At 45.1% G+C, this 19231-nt stretch overlaps 2 protein-coding genes across 2 annotated transcripts; one reads left to right on the forward strand and one right to left on the reverse strand.

Moving 5' to 3' along the window:
- The first annotated feature begins 12425 nt into the window (after window positions 1–12425).
- LOC147608998 (uncharacterized) lies at window positions 12426–14023 on the forward strand. The gene is made up of 4 exons (XM_086788691.1): window positions 12426–12676; window positions 12759–13566; window positions 13644–13843; window positions 13936–14023. Exons 1-4 carry the CDS (start codon window positions 12426–12428, stop codon window positions 14021–14023), a joined length of 1347 nt encoding a protein of 448 aa, XP_086644817.1.
- A 1958-nt stretch (window positions 14024–15981) lies between these two features.
- LOC147608999 (uncharacterized) lies at window positions 15982–17855 on the reverse strand. Its single transcript, XM_086788692.1, has 4 exons — window positions 17602–17855; window positions 16712–17519; window positions 16435–16634; window positions 15982–16294 (listed from the first exon to the last, which is right to left on the reverse strand). Exons 1-4 carry the CDS (start codon window positions 17850–17852, stop codon window positions 15982–15984), a joined length of 1572 nt encoding a protein of 523 aa, XP_086644818.1. The 5' UTR covers window positions 17853–17855.
- Window positions 17856–19231: the final 1376 nt, after the last annotated feature.

Here is a 19231-nt window from a genome sequence, read left to right on the forward strand (position 1 = left end):
CAACAACCAGTGAGCCCTTACTAATCTTCCACTTTCCACGACCAAATGTGGTAACATAATCAGCATCATCAAGCTGTCCAGTAGAAAGCAGGTTCTTCTTTATCTCAGGCACATGCCTGACATCATGGAGCATAAGCTGTGAGCCATCTGAAAACACAAGCCTCACATCACCTCTGCCAAGAATCTTGCATGCATGGTTGTCACCCAAATAAACTACTCCTTCATTGCCAGCAGTATACCTGACAAACAAGTCTCTGCAACCTGTGACATGAAAGGAGGCACCTGAATCAATGATCCATGAGTGCATATGTCAAATTCCCACGGATCCCCTCGTGATCGATCTTGGTTCGAAACTCGAATCCTGCAAACAAACGAACAACAAACAAGCAAGGGGGTGCACGCCTGACTCACCTCCCAACCATGACAGCCGTGGGCGAGCCCACAGTCTTGGCTGTCCCCACCGAGCCACGAGCTGAGCTAACTAGGTTGACGTACCGACCAATCTCCTCCTCGCGACGTCCCATACCGCCGCGAAGCTGCCCTCGCGGGCCTCGAGATTGCTGCCGGCCTCAGCTGCACAAAGCAGGTGCACGTCTGCACTAGATCCAGGCTCCAAGACCATAGAGCTCTCACAAACTCGCGAGACTCTCTAAAATACAATAACTAACCTTGGCCACCCTTTTATAGGCTCTTGGCCGGTCATCGGGCGTCCACACTTGGCCGCCCGCCCGTCCATACTTGGGTGCCCGCCCGTTAGTATATCCCTAACTCAGCTCATCAATCAGCCTGCCTAGTTCCAAGCTTCCCCAAGCCTCGAAACTAGTCTTGCATGTGTATAGCACACGGTAGATACCCACTGTGCACATGACATACTCCCCTTCCTCTAAGAGCTCACTCCTGAGCTCACTAAAAAGCCAAGGTAATCTCTCTAAAGAGAAGTCAATGTCTCCCATGTAGCGTCCTCCTCAACACGATCCTTCCACTTAATCTTGTATTCCGTGATAAGCGTATGACGCAATCTTCGTTCACGAAAGCCAAGAATCTTTTCAGATTCGTGCGGAACAAATGTCATGTCCTGGACATCTATAATTTCTTGAGGAGTAACTAACTGATCTGCTCCACCCAGTACTTCCTTAAGTCTACTGACATGAAATACAGGATGAACTTTCACATGAGAAGGCAAATCCAATTCACATGCAACTGAACCAATCCGTCGTGTAATACGAAATGGTCCACAGTATCTAGGGGATAATTTCGGATACCTGTCCGTAAAGTCTCGGAATCTTTCGGAACTCGCAAATACACCATCGTTCCTTCAGAGAACTCTCTAGGTGAACGATGTCTATTAGAATAAAACCTGTCTCGGTCTTGAGCACTTCTAATAGATTCCTTTGCAACTTGTAACATTTCCTGCATATCTTGCAAAAAATTACGTGCTGCATCATGCTGAAGTCCTGAGAATCCTACTGTAACAGGTGATCTGGTTGAAAACCATACATAAGCATGAAAGGACTAAACCCTGTACTCGTATGCTTAGTACTGTTATATGCAAATTCTAACATAGGAAGATAATCCTCCCATGAACTTTGTCTTTTGGATACATATGCTCGAAGCATATCCTCCAAAATCTGATTCACTCTTTCAGTCTGGCCATCAAATTGAGGATGATCAGAGGAACTCAAATTCAAAGTTGTTTTCAACTTCTCGAAAACAAGTTTCCAAAAATCACTCGTAAACTTAGAGTCCCTATCACTGACTATGTCCTGCGGTAACCCGTACAGTCTAAACAATTGCTCGATAAACTGCCGAGCTAATTGCGTAGCTGTAATATTCTTCCGGGTCGGTAAAAATCTAGCCATTTTTGTCAAGCGATCTACCACAACCCAAATAGAATCGTGGCCTTGATGTGTTCTTGGCAATCCGGTAATAAAATCCATGGAAATACTTTCCCACTTATTACCAAGGATTTGCAAAGGATGCAACAACCCAGCCTGTCTAAAGCGTTCAGCTTTATTTGCCTGACAAATCTGACACTTGAGAACATAATCTTCTACATACCCTTTCATCTTTGGCCAATAAAAAGTGTGTTTCACTAAAGATAGCGTCCTGTGTACCCCAGGGTGTCCAGCAGAAGGGGCATCGTGACACTCCCTCAGAATCTTGGACGTAATGTCCGGGATCTATGGTACACAAATTTTGTCATTACGGAATAGTAAACCATTCCGAATCATCCACTGACCTCCTGCAGCCTGAATGGTAGACTGCGCAGTCACCGAGTCTTGGTCACTCAATGAGCTCCCGTCCTGGATCTTCTGCCAAAATGGACCAAAATAACTATCAGTCCTGCAAAGCTCTCTCAATGACTGAAATAAGTCAGTAGAAATCTCGGTGAACGACAAAGAATTCACCTCTCTAATCCGACTAAGCGCATCTGCAATATTATTCATGGACCCTTTCCGATAACGGATCTCAAAATCAAAATCTTGTAATAACTCTGCCCAACGAGCTTTCCTTCCTCGAAAAAACAACAAAACCGCGAAAAGAACGAAGTTGTTTCACTGTTCGTGGTATAGGCCAGTCCAAAACCTTCTGAACTCGATCATAGTCAATGCTCAATCCATCTCTAGTGATCTTGTGTCCCAAGTAAATGATGTCGGTCATAAAGAACTCACATTTACTCAACTTGGCATATAGTCGATTCTGTCTTAAAAGAGATAAGACAATCGTGAGGTGTCTGACATGATCCTCAAGAGTACGGCTATATATCAAAATATCATCCAAGAACACTACCACAAATTTTCCCAAATGTTCACGAAAAAGATCGTTCATCATTTGTTGGAAAGTGGCTGGAGCATTGGTTAACCCAAAAGGTAATACGAGAAACTCGTAATGACCATACCTAGTCCGAAAGACGGTTCTTTCGACATGCCTTTCATGAATACGTATCTGGTGATAGCCAGTACGCAAATCTATCTTCGTGAAATATTTCGCTCCTGCTAACCGGTCAATTAGGTCATCTGATCTAGGGAGAGGATAACGGTTCTTAATAGTCAGCTTGTTCAATCTTTTGTAATCTATACACATTCTCCAAGTATTGTCCTTCTTTCTCCTAAGCAACACAGGTGTACCCCAAGGTGATTTACTTGGACGGATCTGGCTCATCCTCAAATAATCTTCGAGTTGTTTAGCCAACTCATCTTCCTCAGCTTGGCTCATCCTATAAGGTGGAATACTCACAGGATGAGCACCAGGGATCAAGTCAATACGATGATCTACTGCCCGTTCAGGTGGTAAACCCGATGGCAATTCCTTAGGAAATACATCTTGAAACGAATCAAGTATCTTCTGTAATTCTTTGCTTTCAAACACACTTAATTCATTCACATCCATGGAAGGGATGAGAAAAGAAGAAAGTGGAATCAAGACACAATGGAAAGCGGTATACAAAGAAGAATTCATTATATTTCCAAAATCAATTGTATTTACAAGAGGTCCCTGAGAGAGATGAATACAATCACCTAAAATACTATACTTGGTGTCCCTATGCTGAAAAGAAAAAATATAACTAGACCAATCTATCTGGACGTCAAGAGTCTTAAACCACTCAATCTCTAATAACAAGTCTACATTTTCCAGATGCATGACATAGCATTCCAGAGTAGCTTTGTAGTCCTGAATCTGGATTGGAAGCATCTCCACCTTGCGATCCCAAACTTGTCTGCCCGCAGGTAGACGTACCTCATAGGTATGGTCGCTGAGTGTCGTATCAAGACTCAATTTCTGCACAAGTTTGTAGTTAACAAAGTTATGCGAACTGCCAGGGTCTAAAAGAATGTGAATTTTATGGCCATTCACTTCTCCATAAACTCGGAGAAGATCATGCATGCCAAATACCTTAGAATTGAACAGACAATCAGAACAAGTACTAGGGCGAGAAAGTACAGTAATTGACGTACCTGTCAAAGACAACTGGTTAGCTGCCTTTGGCTTGGGTCCTGCGTTTGACTTGGTACCCTTTTGCTTTGGGCACTCGTTACGCATATGTCCTTTTTCTTCGCAGATAAAACAACGTCCTTCCTTCTTGAGCTTCAGAGCCCTAAGGAGTCGTTTCTTCTTCGCTGGTGTCGAACTGGAATTCTTCGAAGGTTGGTCCGAAGACTTGCCTTCAATGGTGTTAGCCATAGGTGCGGAGAACTTTCTTTTATGCTTGTTCCCCTACTCGGTAATGGGTTTCAACTTGGAAGAGACCATCGTATTATCATAGATACGAGCTGAATGAATGGCCTCGTCCAATGTTTTACATTTGTTATTTTTAACCTGAAATCGTACGAGTCTGGTAAACCAGCTACGAAAAACCCCAAAAGAGTAGTGGGATCCATCTTTGTAGCCTTCATCTGCAAGTCACGAAACTTCTGGAGGTAGACCTCATAAGTGAGGTGCTGCGAGGTCATGGTCAAAGCTGAAAACCGGGCAACAACATCGTAGTCATCCTCTTTCTTGAGGAATTCTTTCTTGAAGATATCTTCAAATTGTGCCCAAGTCGTTGGCTTTGGGTTCAGTTCCTTCCACCAAAGCAAAGCTTTGCCGGACAGGAAACCTGCTGCTAACTGTATCTTCTTTCCATCATCATATGGATGAAACTGAAAGTGAACTTGCCACTTGTGTAGCCAAGTGTCCACGATCTCCTTGATTCTCTGCTTTTGCTCGCCCCCGAACGGTTCCGGAGTAATATTGGGGCCTAAAGCAGAAGCCAAGGTATCCATTCCCGAGAAAGTAGAGAGGGTAGTGGTCAATAGAGCGATGGAGTTCTGCAAAGCCTGCATCTGGGCTGCGATTTGTGCCTGACGTTCCGTCGAAGAAGCTTCGAGAGCTACTTTAAACTCTTGGAAATCTGATTTTGACACAAACTCGTCAAAAAGATCGGCATCAGTGCCTTCCGTAGCCGGCAAGCCTTCGCGTTCCACGAGGGGCTCCAACTCTGATTCTTGGGTCGACATCGTGAAGAGGGTACGTGGAGAGAAAATTCGATCTTTGCACAACAAAAGTGCGAGCGAACTTGAGAGCTTGAGAGCTTGAAAACTTGAGAACTTGAGAACTCGAGAGATGTGTGGCAAGAAGCCCACGTGAGGGGGTTTATAAAGGTTTCCCAAAAGCCAAAAAAAAAACTCGAAAAGCTAGGCTTAGCTTTTGCTTTAGCTTTTGCTTTAGCTTTTGCTTTAGCTTTTGTGTTTTTTTTTTTCGTGAATAAATATATATATATATATATTTTTTAATATATATATATATATATATATATATATATATATATATATATATATATATATATATATATATATATATATATATATGGATATATATATTCTCTTGTCTTAAAAAAAATAAAAGCCTTGGAAACCTTTTGAACCTTGGAGGTTTCTTTTAAAACTTTGAAAGTTTTAAATTCTTAAAAAAAACGAAAGCCAAGGAAAAAAACGTGCTTTCCTTATGTTTTTTTTTTCCTCCAAGAACAAATCTACCGGCCGGTGAGCTGACGTCGCCATGCTGCTTTCTGGTCGTCGCTACACGCTTGCCCGTCGGCTGCTGGAAACCGACGCCTGCACGCCTGCCCGTCGACTGCTGTAACCCCGCCGGCGGCTGCTGGAAGCCTGCGCTGGTCGCCTACAAGGCATGGCTGGGCGCCTGCGTAGGCCTGGGTGCTGCCCGCCTGGCCTGTGCACCGGCCTGGCCTGAGCACCAGCCCAACGTGCCTAGCCTAGGCGCCTACATGGGCCTGGCTGCTTGGCTGCCTGGCCGCCTGGCTACACAGGCACGTGCGCCTGCCTGCTAGCCGTCGATAGCATACCAACGTCCCCGCCAGCGCACAAACCTGGCCGCCTGTAAGCGATCCAGCCAAACAAACGAACAGCACATCTCTTGCTCTCTCTCTCTCTCTTTCAACAACGAAAAGCAAACTTGCTTCTTCATTTTTCTGTTTCTCTCCATGCAGGTTAAACGGCTGCACAACAAACATGCCTCTTCTGTGCAAAAGCAATCAACCCTATTCAACCTACCATCTCCCATCAACATGGGGTTCTTTGATGAAGAAAAAACACATACCAAAACTGAAAATTGCAGTATGCACAAAAAAAACAGCAAGTTTTTTTTAACACATACCGTTCTTCGACCTCTTCTTCTCTACCTACCAACTTGCTCGTTCACGAGGTATGCTCTGATACCACTGTCAAATCCCCACGGATCCCCTCGTGATCGATCTTGGTTCGAAACTCGAATCCTGCAAACAAACGAACAACAAACAAGCAAGGGGGTGCACGCCTGACTCACCTCCCAACCATGACAGCCGTGGGCGAGCCCACAGTCTTGGCTGTCCCCACCGAGCCACGAGCTGAGCTAACTAGGTTGACGTACCGACCAATCTCCTCCTCGCGACGTCCCATACCGCCGCGAAGCTGCCCTCGCGGGCCTCGAGATTGCTACCGGCCTCGGCTGCACAAAGCAGGTGCACGTCTGCACTAGATCCAGGCTCCAAGACCATAGAGCTCTCACAAACTCGCGAGACTCTCTAAAATACAATAACTAACCTTGGCCACCCTTTTATAGGCTCTTGGCCGGTCATCGGGCGTCCACACTTGGCCGCCCGCCCGTCCATACTTGGGTGCCCGCCCGTTAGTATATCCCTAACTCAACTCGTCAATCAACCTGCCTAGTTCCAAGCTTCCCCAAGCCTCGAAACTAGTCTTGCATGCGTATAGCACACGGTAGATACCCACTGTGCACATGACAGCATACCATGACCATCTCCTGCAAGAAGTGAATGGGCATCAAGTGAAGACGTGAATAGGACTTCATCCTCACTGTCACCTGCATGTAACACATTGACTTCTTCAATCTTGACTCCACTTTTGCCCTTTGGCTTTGCATCTTTGGCTTCATCTTTGTCTTTGTCTTTTCCTTTGCCCTTTTCCTTTTGATCATTCTTCCATTTGTAGCATTGCTTTTTGATATGTCCCTTCTTACCACAATAATGGCATTCCAAGTCCTTTTTGGAGCGGGACTTGCTCCTTCCCCGTTCTTGGCTTTTACCCCTTTGCTGGGATCTCCCACGTGCATTCATTGCATTGGACTTTCCAACAGAGTTGTTTTTCCTGTTCATCTCCTCTTGAAGGAGAGCACCCTCCACATCTGCATATGACAGCATAGCATTTGAATTGCTAGTGGCTGTCCTGAATGTGTCCCAACTCTCTGGCAAAGTGCATAAGAGAAAGGTGGCTTTGAACTCATCGTCCATTGCCAACTTTTGATTGATTACCTGGCTGACAACACCATTAAACTCATTTAGATGGGCTGTCATAGACGTCCCTTCCTTCATTTGAAGACCTATGAGTTTCTTCAACCAATACACTTTGCTTGAGGCACTTTGCTGGGCATACAAGTCCTGCAATCTTTGCCACATTCCCCAAGCTGTCTTCTCTTCACGTATGCTGAAAAGTAAAGTATCTGACACAGACAACATGATAGTGGATCTTGCTAGCTCATCCATATCTTCCCATTCTTCAGCAGTAAGAGAAGCGGGCATTACACCCCTTTCTTTGATGGGCTTGTGCTGCTTCTTCTGGAGCAACACATTATAGCACTGGGTTTGCCAAATGTCATAATTATGTGAGCCTTCTTGATGTGAAGCAATGAAGAGCTCTCACCTGTGGTTGCCATAGCAATATGCAACCTGTCACAGTCAATGCCTGACTCCCTGCAAGATGTGCAAACACTGCACCAAAGACACACAAAGTGCTCACAGTTGTTCTCCCAAAGTTTATCTCCCACTGCGGAAGCACAAATGCAACTCTACTCCCACTGTATGTGATGAAATCACCAAAATCTGGTTGCTGCAGATTTAGGACAGCACCTTAAATGTGCTCTGTTCCCCTTCGAAAGTACTGTACAACAGTACCAAGTGCTCACCAATGATGTACCAAATCTGTACCCGCAAGTACAACAGCTGAAATTGAGCATTTTCCTCACTCAAATCAATGTGCAACCATGCCAAAACTTGTACAAGGTTGTACCAAACCTGTACCAGCAGGTATAGTAGAAATAAATGCTCTCCTGGCTGTCCAAATGAGTGAAAATCAGACTTTTACAGTCCCCACCATTGCATACAACAGTCCCGAACAGAAATTGGGCAAAAACCCCTTGACTGCAAGTGGATTTCTGAGGATTCAAGGCATAAAAGTCTTGCCTGCTGCTTTGCCAAGCTCAACAAGCATAAAATCTTGAAAAGCCCCTTGATTCAAGATCAATTTCTGATCATACATGGTACATTAACGCACATGAAGGCATCCAGAGTCTTCACAATGCTTCCCCCTGGCCACATATACATCCAATACATAAAAGCCCCTTGATTTACAGGCACATTGAGTGCTTGACAGGCATCAACACATTGCCCAAAGCATCAAATGCCAGTGCCTGCATGCAAATCAACCCAATCGGCACAAAAGCCCTTTGATCTGCACTCCAATTTCCTGCAATTGTCCACCTGGAGATGACTGGTCAAAACGTGACGGAATGCATCGGCGGATCGAGAGCTGTGACTGTGGATGACTTTGGCGTCCCGCTACCAAACTCACTGCGACCCACGCCTCAACGCCTCCCAGTCGCTCGAGCTCGCCTTCATCATCGCTGACAGGCTCCGCCACAACCGCCAAAACCAGACCCTCTAATTAGCTATAGCTCTATGCTGCTCCAAGTTCGGTGTGCCACGTTACTCCAAGTTCGGTGTCGAAATGGTGAGAAAACCAAGGGATAAACGCAGGACTACAAGTAGCAGCAGAAGTCGTAGCAGTGGACGAAGTGGGCTTTGATACCAGTTGAAGGAGCTATGGAAAGCTCAGTTGTAGAGTTAGGGTTTCATGTGGGAGACACATACACAGAGAAGAAGGGAGAGAGAGAGAGAGAGAGAGAGAGAGAGAGAGTATGTGTGTGTGACTCCCCTATCACACATGTATATTTGCTCAAGTACACATAGTGCACTTAGTACATTAAAAGTACTAAGTGTACTATGTACTATAACTTATGGGCTTATACACACTACAAGGGTGGGCATAATGCCTTTACCCCAACACTGCAGCACATGATTATGTGTGCTAATTGCTCATCATTTTGATCAATCAGCTCCTTGTTGGCTGGGTCATAGAACAAGGATTTTGAAACCTGCCTCTGGTAGAAACCAAAGTGAGGTAGACTGGCAGTCACCCTTCCACTTGTAGTCCAAATATAAAAACAAATTTAATTAGAGCTAGAGTGTCCCAAAACTGTAATGAGAACGACACATGTTGGCCCCAAAGCTTGGCGTCCCTTTCGGTATTTCTTTATTCAAATTCAAAAAGATGTAAAGCTGAGTACAACAAAGCCAGCCAGGAGAATACACCTGTATGTCCAATCTGGCAGTCCACAAGACCTCTTAGCACAGAGGATTCACACACAGATCTATGTCCCACAAAAGCAACACTCTGTGCTTCCCTCTGATCAACCAAGACAATTCAGCCGGGCAGCCTTGAGCACACATCTGGCATATCCCATGAACATGGTTCCACAACTCAGCACAAACATACATCCACTGTCCAATCTCTGTTTCCACCCTTTCAATCTGTCATACCCCTCCTCTCACAAGGGGCCAGATAACACAACTCTGCAGAGCAGACATAAGCCAATGGAAAGAAAGAAAGATGAACAAGTTCAGAGCTTACCAAATCAGCACGTGATTCTAAAACTCGTGAGGCCAATCGTACCAGCCTGTACTTTCCTCCTTGCAATCACTTGACTGACACTCCAACTAAGCTCTGAGAAAGTTTTGCCTGCAGAGCTGGAGATGCACCGCCCACTACTGTTCAGGTCTGAACAAAGCTGAAACTGGCTGTACCTATCCGTACAGGTCAGTAAATCACCACCATACCTGTCCGTATAACCTCTGCAGCCACATGTACCGTACAGGACAGCACTTGCACAGCAGTCGCCTGTTGTCTATTCCTGCCAGTGCAGACTGTACCAGCGCCGCCAAACCCTGCTCCTGTCCGTACACCTGTACCAGCTGTCCGTACAATTGTACCTGCAACACAGCCGCCGCCAAAGCCTGCAGCATAGCATGCACCTGCTTTCAACCCCTGTCAGCGCGCCTGTACCTGCAGCAATACCTGCTGTCGTACAGCTCTATACGGCCTGTCCTATTCTGTACAGAAGATTCTGTATGCAGCCAAACACACAGCAGCCCACGTATGCAGTCGACCAACTTCTCTTCTTCTCCACGCTTGAAAACTTCCACCCTTCCCCAAAAAGCAAGAGAGAGAGATATGAGAGAGGCGTGTAACTCCAAAAGTGGAGTGGCCTCTCTCCAAAATTATCCTAGGCCCCCAACTTTAATATTTATTAAAGTTCCCTATGGGCCACTTAGGCCTAGGGGCCACCCATGAATAAAACATTAAAATTCATTAATGTTCTGGTCCCCCTTCACACCTGAAGATGTGGGCACCCCAAATGTGAATCATTTAATATTTTTGCTCAGCAACCACCATGCCCACACTTGTGCTGTTCCATTTTCACAGGGTCATGACAGATTTTGTTTAGGTATTTCACTACCTTTTCAAGGCAGCCCATGGTTGCAAGGATTTATGTGCCTTTTTGTACCATATGATATACTGAATTTCCAGCTATCTCTCTCTCTACTCTCCCTTCTGTTTGCGTTTTTGCATCAGCATGTTCTGGATGGTGTTTAGGGCTGAAAGAAGACTCTCAGAGCTTCTGCATGTAACAGCTTGTGGCTGGGAGTGCTGGGGTTGTTGATGTGACTGGGGAGGTCCATGCTTGTTGCCTTTCCTTCAAATTTGTGTAGTCCTACTTCCGATGCCCTTTGACGTGGCATTCAAAGCATCTCTGCTCAGCCATATAAGCCTTTAGCTCCTCTGCAGATAGGAAGCCACCTATCACCCCCGCCTTTGCCTTTTCATTGGGAATCATCTTAGGTTTGTTGGTATTGCTCGGCTTCCCATTCTTGTTGTTGGTGTTTTGGCCCTTCCCATTATGTTGTTGTGAGGAAGTGCCTGCTCTGCTTTGGCTTACTGCCATTAAGCTCTAACTCCTTGTTTTGTGCCAGTGTCAATGCGTCCTCATACGTCTTTGGGTTGAGGTTTCTGATGGCATATTTGATCCAACCCCCGGTGAAGGTTTGAAGCTTCTCCTTCTCCGTAGCTCCTATATGATGAGCCAAGGTCACAAGCTTGTTGGAATAACTCAAAACTAGCCTCCCTTTCTGCTTGAGTTCGGCAAACTCATCCTCCAATGTGGTAAGGGCTTGAAATCCAAGACGAAGGTATCCCAATCGTACTTCTGCGTATGCATCGAGGGGTCTATATGCTGCTCGGCCCAATGCTGCCACCATGGCACCGCCTCATGAGATGAGGAGCTGCCAAGTGAGCCTTGTCTAGCCGTAGTTAGATTTCGGGGTGATTGCCAGCGTGGAGGTTTTTTCCAGCCACGCTCGCGTGGCCACGCTGGCAGCTACCAGTAAAAAAAATGATGGGAAAATGACGGCCAGCGTTGCTTTGAATGCGCTGGTTCCACCGCCGCACTTATTCCCTGTAAACGAAACAGAAAGCCCCGAAAAGAAAACAGCCAAGCTAAAGAAGAGAGCGGCCGTAGACAATCCTGCGCAGGCTTCTGACTTGTGGTCGCTCACCTCTTCTCAACAGCATTATCTTGAGTGGGTAAGAAGCAACTACCTCTATTACACCTATTGTCAAGACAAATCTCGATATCCTACTCCACTTCCAGAGTGCGCCTGTTAAAAAGATCATCAAGGCTGCTCACGGCTACAAAAGCCACCATAGCAAACACAGACCTCGCACATTTGCGAGCCGTCACTAAAGGAAGCCCTAGAGCAGCATTCGATTTTTTGCACTTGTATGATGAGAACATTACATTGTAGATATTGTACTTAAGATCATTAACAGCTTGTTTAGCTTATATGGGCCTTTAATGTCTTGTGCTTTGATGTCTTTAGTCGATAATTCTGAAGGTGGTGGTTTTGTGCAGAAGAGCAGGAACTGCGAGACATTCTTCCTCTGCTACCCAGCAGGTTCTCCAGCATTGAGACCTCCGTGCGCACGTGGGGAAGGGCATCGGCATTCCCTGATTTTCTCACGACATTGGGCACTGGTGGATGCGGCTCTGTATATGGCGGCATGCTTCCTGTTGAAAGAAGCAGTTCCTGGCTGAAGTGACCACCATAGGTCGCACCAGCCATCAAAACATAGTACGCCTTGTTGGCTTCTGTTGGGAGTTCTCGCTACAGCGTGCCAGCTCCTCTGTTGAGCTGGCAAACTCGCTACAGCCGATTTGGCTCGTGTGCAGGTTTATTTTAGCTCATTTAGCAACAATCGATGGGCACCCCTATTCCCACGCATGGTCTTTTTGATGTTTCCGGAATACAATGGAGACTGGTACACAATGAAAGGTCGAAGTACAAAGTGCAAAGGGAAGCTCGTATTCCATGGGCTCATGTTGGCGAGTTTGTGAACAGAGAAGCACAAAATCCTGACTTCCCTACAACGTTTACGAGGTACTCCCACCATCATCGCACACCAGGCTCGCTAATACGGCCATTCAAGGATTCATGGCTTGAGAGCACCATGTAAGTGTTTATTTTCCATTACCTTATTTAAATGATTAGCATGCAAGGCTTTAGACTTATACCCAATTATCATTGCCAATAGATATTGGTGTGCTTTTGGGACACGTTGTGCTTCCAAACGTGTATGCCATGTGCATGAACAATCGGGTGGAAAAGATGTAGAGTGCAAGAGTAATGTGCATGAAAATGAGCTTGACGATGGGGAGTTACATGGTTGTCCTACCATCAATGAAGACAGCGTAAAAGCCTCTACCAAATTAAATGCCAATTTGATCAAGAAAGAGACTAAGCCAAGGCGGCCACCCAAGGCAGCAGGACAGCGCATTCGAGGGTGTCAATGCCATTTCATGGTGAATAGTCTATACTTGGATCCTAGCATCGCAGTTATATCTTATATTAATCCCTTTCACACAAATAAAGAAGATATCATCTGCCATGGGGAGCCTTGTAGGAATGAGGGAAACACCCTTCTTCTCCTCTCTCCATGGATTTCATTGGAAAAAAAAGTTTGGGTTTCTAACTTGTTGTTCAAGGGCTTTACTCCACAACAAGTTTTCGATGCACACATTCAAAGTTTGCATATACGACAAAGCAAAGAGCCCAAATGTCCAATGGTGAGGGATGACTACTTATTGCTCCAAGATATACTCAATATTGAAAGGAAACATGCTATGGAGACATATCAACTACATGATGATGATGCAGAGAGTACAAGGCGATGGTGTACACAAAATGCGGATATGATATTTGTTTACCAGGAGCAAAATCTTCAAGTACAGAAGGAATTCTTTTTAGGGATCCAAACCCCATGGCAAAGAGAGATTTGTGACAAGTTCGGAAATGAAAATTTGTTGGCTATGGACTCCACATTTGGAACGAACAAGTACAAGGTATGCTTCAATTCTTGTCTATTTTCTGCCATGTTCAAGTCAAGGTACTTGTACTTACTATACCTAAAATGATGTAGTTCCATTTGTATGCAATTCTCGTATTTGACACACATCGCAATGGCATCCCAATTCCGTGGGTTCTTGCCTCAAGTGCCACCTTTGAGGCTGTGCGATATTGGTTGACAAAGTTTCGAGATCGCATGCTTGATCACCATAAATCGTGGCAGCCAAATGCTTTCATGGTGGATGATGCGGAGAGGGAAATTGATGCACTGAGGTAATTTTCCTAACATAATGCATGGTGCTTGGACAATGCTTTATGACCATTGCTTGGATTTGTACCCTCAATACTTTTATTTGTACTCTCAGGGTCATTTTCAATTTGCTGGTGTACTTGTGCTTATGGCATGTACGTAGGTGTTGGCTAAAACACCTCATTCGAAAGGTGAAAGATTAGCCAACACGTGCGGCCATGTTTCGGATGCTTGGTAACATCATGAATATGCGGAGAGGGTCCTCGTCTTCATATGAGCTCACCAAGGATGAAGCTAGGGAAATGATATGCAAGTTCAAGGAAGATTTTCAAAGTGAGAAGGAGTTCCTCCACTACTTTGAAATGCAGTGGGGCAGCCTAAAATAGGTGACTATGAGCTATTTTTCTTGCTTCAATGTGTTCCCAATGTGTTATGTTCTCTTATGGTCATATATGCTTACAAGTCTTCATCATGTTAGACATGTGGGTGCGTGCGACAAGGACATTGCCACATTCCAATCAAGACACGAATGGTGCAATCGAGGCGTACCATGGAGTTTTGAAGTACAGATTTCTAGGATCTTCTAAGAAAATGGTGGGGCGTCGAGTGGATTGGCTTCTTTACAAGCTAACCACAGCTTGTGTACCTCATTATTGGTACATACAAGTTGTGAAGGAAGGGGGATTTAAGAGAAACAATGCCATTGAGAAGGTAGTGGAGAGCTCGCGTGAACGAGCTCTCAAAATTCCAGATGATTATGTGTCATTCATTGGTAGCAACATGAAGGCAGATGCTTATGTTCGAAGCCTCTCCAATCCAAACCAAGTGTACACTGTCTACAACTCAGATTGTCAATGGGCATGTTGTACATGCCATTGGTCCGAGCTTGGCAACATATGCAAGCATCAAATCAAGGTGATGCTCATGGCCGGTGTTCAGGAGCAAGGTATGGTGTCACATTGTGTGAGCATGTATGAAGATAGTGCCTTGGAGATGGTCCCGAGGAGACTACTTGAGATTAAGCCTGATGACCTCAACATCGGAGTGCCACTTGAGGATGATGCGAGCTTGGAGGAAGGGCACAATTGTGAGGATGCATCTTCAAAGTCTACACAGAGGTCAAGCTTGAATCATTTACATGACACTTTCCAACAACTTGTGGATTTTGTGCAGGATGATGCCGAGCTTATTCATGAGGCTACCACTAGCATGAAGAAGACACTTGGGCAACTACATACATTGAAAGCACAAAGAGAGGAGGGCATTGAGCTTGCAAAGTCTTTTGTACGAACTAGAGATGGCTTTGGGAATAGCTTGAAGAGAGCAAAGTCTTTCATTGAGAAAGGGATCAACAGGAAGAAGCGCAAAACAATGGATGACAATCAAGTTGGCACCTCCTTCATTGCTACAGTTAAGGGTAGACGCCCCTCCATGCAAGCCAAATTGGATGCACGTGCAGTTAAAGAGTCGATGCAAGCAACAATCGAGCTAGATGGCAATGACGCCCAGATTACATGATGGCATCTATATGTATGAATGCATAACCATTGTATCATGAAGCCCATATTACATGAAGGTGGATTTTCAAATCTATATAGGCTCTCTATTGTGATTTACAAATTGTTGTTCTAAGGTTTGGTAATGAGGAACTATTAATGAGAAGGAAGCTAATTGTCTTTTACAATGAGCATCATAATGATAGTGTAGGTTCATATTTGTTGCAAAATAGAAATAACATCTCAATGTTGTTTATTTTCAACGTAAATATATTGCTATAGTGAGGTAGATTTCTGTTTCGTTTACAGGGAATAAGTGCGAGGTTGGTGGCAGCAGGCAACGACATGCGGCGGTGGAACCAGCGCATTCAAAGCAACGCTGGCCGTCATTTTCCCGTCATTTTTTTTACTGATAGCTGCCAGCGTGGCCACGCGAGCGTGGCTGGAAAAAACCTCCACGCTGGCAATCACCCCGAAATCTAACTACGATGATGTGGTTTAGTAGTAGCATCACTACCACCTCCCCATATACTAGTGCCAAAACACAACATTCATTCTTAGAAGATCCTAGAAAACTGTACTTCAAAACTCCATGGTACGCCTCGATTGCACCATTCGTGTCTTGATTGGAATGTGGCAATGTCCTTGTCGCACGCACCCACATGTCAACATGATGAAGACTTGTAAGCATATATGACCATAAGAGAACATAACACATTGGGAACACATTGAAGCAAGAAAAATAGCTCATAGTCACCTATTTTAGGCTGCCACTGCATTTCAAAGTAGTGGAGGAACTCCTTCTCACTTTGAAAATCTTCCTTGAACTTGCATATCATTTCCCTAGCTTCATCCTTGGTGAGCTCATATGAAGACGAGGACCCTCCCCGGATATTCATGATGTTACCAAGCATCCGAAACATGGCCGCACGTGTTGGCCAATCTTTCACCTTTCGAATGAGGTGTTTTAGCCAACACCTACGTACATGCCATAAGCACAAGTACACCGGCAAATTGAAAACGACCCTGAGAGTATAAATCCAAGTATTGAGGGTACAAATCCAAGCAATGGTCATAAAGCATTGTCCAAGCACCATGCATTATGTTAGGAAAATTACCTCAGTGCATCAATTTCCCTCTCCGCATCATCCACCATGAAAGCATTTGGCTGCCACGATTTATGGTGATCAAGCATGCGATCTCGAAACTTTGTCAACCAATATCGCACAGCCTCAAAGGTGGCACTTGAGGCAAGAACCCACGGAATTGGGATGCCATTGCGATGTGTGTCAAATACGAGAATTGTATACAAATGGAACTACATCATTTTAGGTATAGTAAGTACAAGTACCTTGACTTGAACATGGCAAAAAATAGACAAGAATTGAAGCATACCTTGTACTTGTTCGTTCCAAATGTGGAGTCCATAGCCAACAAATTTCCATTTCCGAACTTGTCACAAATCTCTCTTTGCCATGGGGTTTGGATCCCTAAAAAGAATTCCTTCTGTACTTGAAGATTTTGCTCCTGGTAAACAAATATCATATCCGCATTTTGTGTACACCATCGCCTTGTACTCTCTGCATCATCATCATGTAGTTGATATGTCTCCATAGCATGTTTCCTTTCAATATTGAGTATATCTTGGAGCAATAAGTAGTCATCCCTCACCATTGGACATTTGGGCTCTTTGCTTTGTCGTATATGCAAACTTTGAATGTGTGCATCGAAAACTTGTTGTGGAGTAAAGCCCTTGAACAACAAGTTAGAAACCCAAACTTTTTTTTCCAATGAAATCCATGGAGAGAGGAGAAGAAGGGTGTTTCCCTCATTCCTACAAGGCTCCCCATGGCAGATGATATCTTCTTTATTTGTGTGAAAGGGATTAATATAAGATATAACTGCGATGCTAGGATCCAAGTATAGACTATTCACCATGAAATGGCATTGACACCCTCGAATGCGCTGTCCTGCTGCCTTGGGTGGCCGCCTTGGCTTAGTCTCTTTCTTGATCAAATTGGCATTTAATTTGGTAGAGGCTTTTACGCTGTCTTCATTGATGGTAGGACAACCATGTAACTCCCCATCGTCAAGCTCATTTTCATGCACATTACTCTTGCACTCTACATCTTTTCCACCCGATTGTTCATGCACATGGCATACACGTTTGGAAGCACAACGTGTCCCAAAAGCACACCAATATCTATTGGCAATGATAATTGGGTATAAGTCTAAAGCCTTGCATGCTAATCATTTAAATAAGGTAATGGAAAATAAACACTTACATGGTGCTCTCAAGCCATGAATCCTTGAATGGCCGTATTAGCGAGCCTGGTGTGCGATGATGGTGGGAGTACCTCGTAAACGTTGTAGGGAAGTCAGGATTTTGTGCTTCTCTGTTCACAAACTCGCCAACATGAGCCCATGGAATACGAGCTTCCCTTTGCACTTTGTACTTCGACCTTTCATTGTGTACCAGTCTCCATTGTATTCCGGAAACATCAAAAAGACCATGCGTGGGAACAGGGGTGCCCATCGATTGTTGCTAAATGAGCTAAAATAAACTGCACACGAGCCAAATCGGCTGTAGCGAGTTTGCCAACTCAACAGAGGAGCTGGCACGCTGTAGCGAGAACTCCCAACAGAAGCCAACAAGGCGTACTATGTTTTGATGGCTGGTGCGACCTATGGTGGTCACTTCAGCCAGGAACTGCTTCTTTCAACAAGAAGCATGCCGCCATATACAGAGCCGCATCCACCAGTGCCCAATGCCGTGAGAAAATCAGGGAATGCCGACGCCCTTCCCCACGTGCGCACGGAGGTCTCAATGCTGGAGAACCTGCTGGGTAGCAGAGGAAGAATGTCTCGCAGTTCCTGCTCTTCTGCACAAAACCACCACCTTCAGAATTATCGACTAAAGACATCAAAGCACAAGACATTAAAGGCCCATATAAGCTAAACAAGCTGTTAATGATCTTAAGTACAATATCTACAATGTAATGTTCTCATCATACAAGTGCAAAAAATCGAATGCTGCTCTAGGGCTTCCTTTGTTGACGGCTCGCAAATGTGCGAGGTCTGTGTTTGCTATGGTGGCTTTTGTAGCCGTGAGCAGCCTTGATGATCTTTTTAACAGGCGCACTCTGGAAGTGGAGTAGGATATCGAGATTTGTCTTGACAATAGGTGTAATAGAGGTAGTTGCTTCTTACCCACTCAAGATAATGCTGTTGAGAAGAGGTGAGCGACCACAAGTCAGAAGCCTGCGCAGGATTGTCTACGGCCGCTCTCTTCTTTAGCTTGGCTGTTTTCTTTTCGGGGCTTTCTGTTTCGTTTACAGGGAATAAGTGCGGTGGTGGAACCAGCGCATTCAAAGCAACGCTGGCCGTCATTTTCCCATCATTTTTTTTACTGGTAGCTGCCAGCGTGGCCACGCGAGCGTGGCTGGAAAAAACCTCCACGCTGGCAATCACCCCGAAATCTAACTACGGCCGCCTTGTCTTGGGGGTCCTTAATCTTGGCTAACAAAAAGTGAGCCACAAACTGATGGAATTGATTGACTACACGATGGTCGCACTTACCATCAAACTTGGTGAAGTTAGGTGAGTTGCAAACCAAGGGTTGACCTACAATACTGCTACTCAAAGCACCTCGCGCCTTAATGGCAGCCACGAGTTCTGAGATTTCCTGCTTGCGACAGTAAGCTCTAGGCGGTGTGCCTTCTTGAGCTGCTCCAGCATTTGCTGCATTGGGTTCGTTTCCATCGTCATACGGTACGAAGTCCTGTCGTCCTCCTCTGCATTGGAGTTGGCCTCATCTGCAAACTCCTCCTCAATCCCCTCTACTATAGGAGACAACAACTGCATGTTCGGGAGTGGGGTCTGCGGTTCTTGATTCCCTGAACTCTGTGTTGGAAT

This window comes from Cibotium barometz, chromosome 52, assembly GCF_041138505.1.
Source record: "Cibotium barometz isolate CiBa-2024 chromosome 52, ASM4113850v1, whole genome shotgun sequence".
NCBI lineage: Eukaryota > Viridiplantae > Streptophyta > Polypodiopsida > Cyatheales > Cibotiaceae > Cibotium > Cibotium barometz.

Coding starts and splice junctions, on each gene's coding strand:
- LOC147608999 (XM_086788692.1), bottom strand. CDS start 17,852: ATGGGCACCCCTGTTCCCACGCATGGTCTTTTTGATGTTTCCGGAATA. Junction 16,635..16,711: donor TTGGAACGAACAAGTACAAG/GTATGCTTCAAT, acceptor AAAATGATGTAG/TTCCATTTGTATACAATTCT. Junction 16,295..16,434: donor AGGGAAATTGATGCACTGAG/GTAATTTTCCTA, acceptor GCATGTACGTAG/GTGTTGGCTAAAACACCTCA.
- LOC147608998 (XM_086788691.1), top strand. CDS start 12,426: ATGGGCACCCCTATTCCCACGCATGGTCTTTTTGATGTTTCCGGAATA. Junction 13,567..13,643: donor TTGGAACGAACAAGTACAAG/GTATGCTTCAAT, acceptor AAAATGATGTAG/TTCCATTTGTATGCAATTCT. Junction 13,844..13,935: donor AGGGAAATTGATGCACTGAG/GTAATTTTCCTA, acceptor TTGTACTCTCAG/GGTCATTTTCAATTTGCTGG.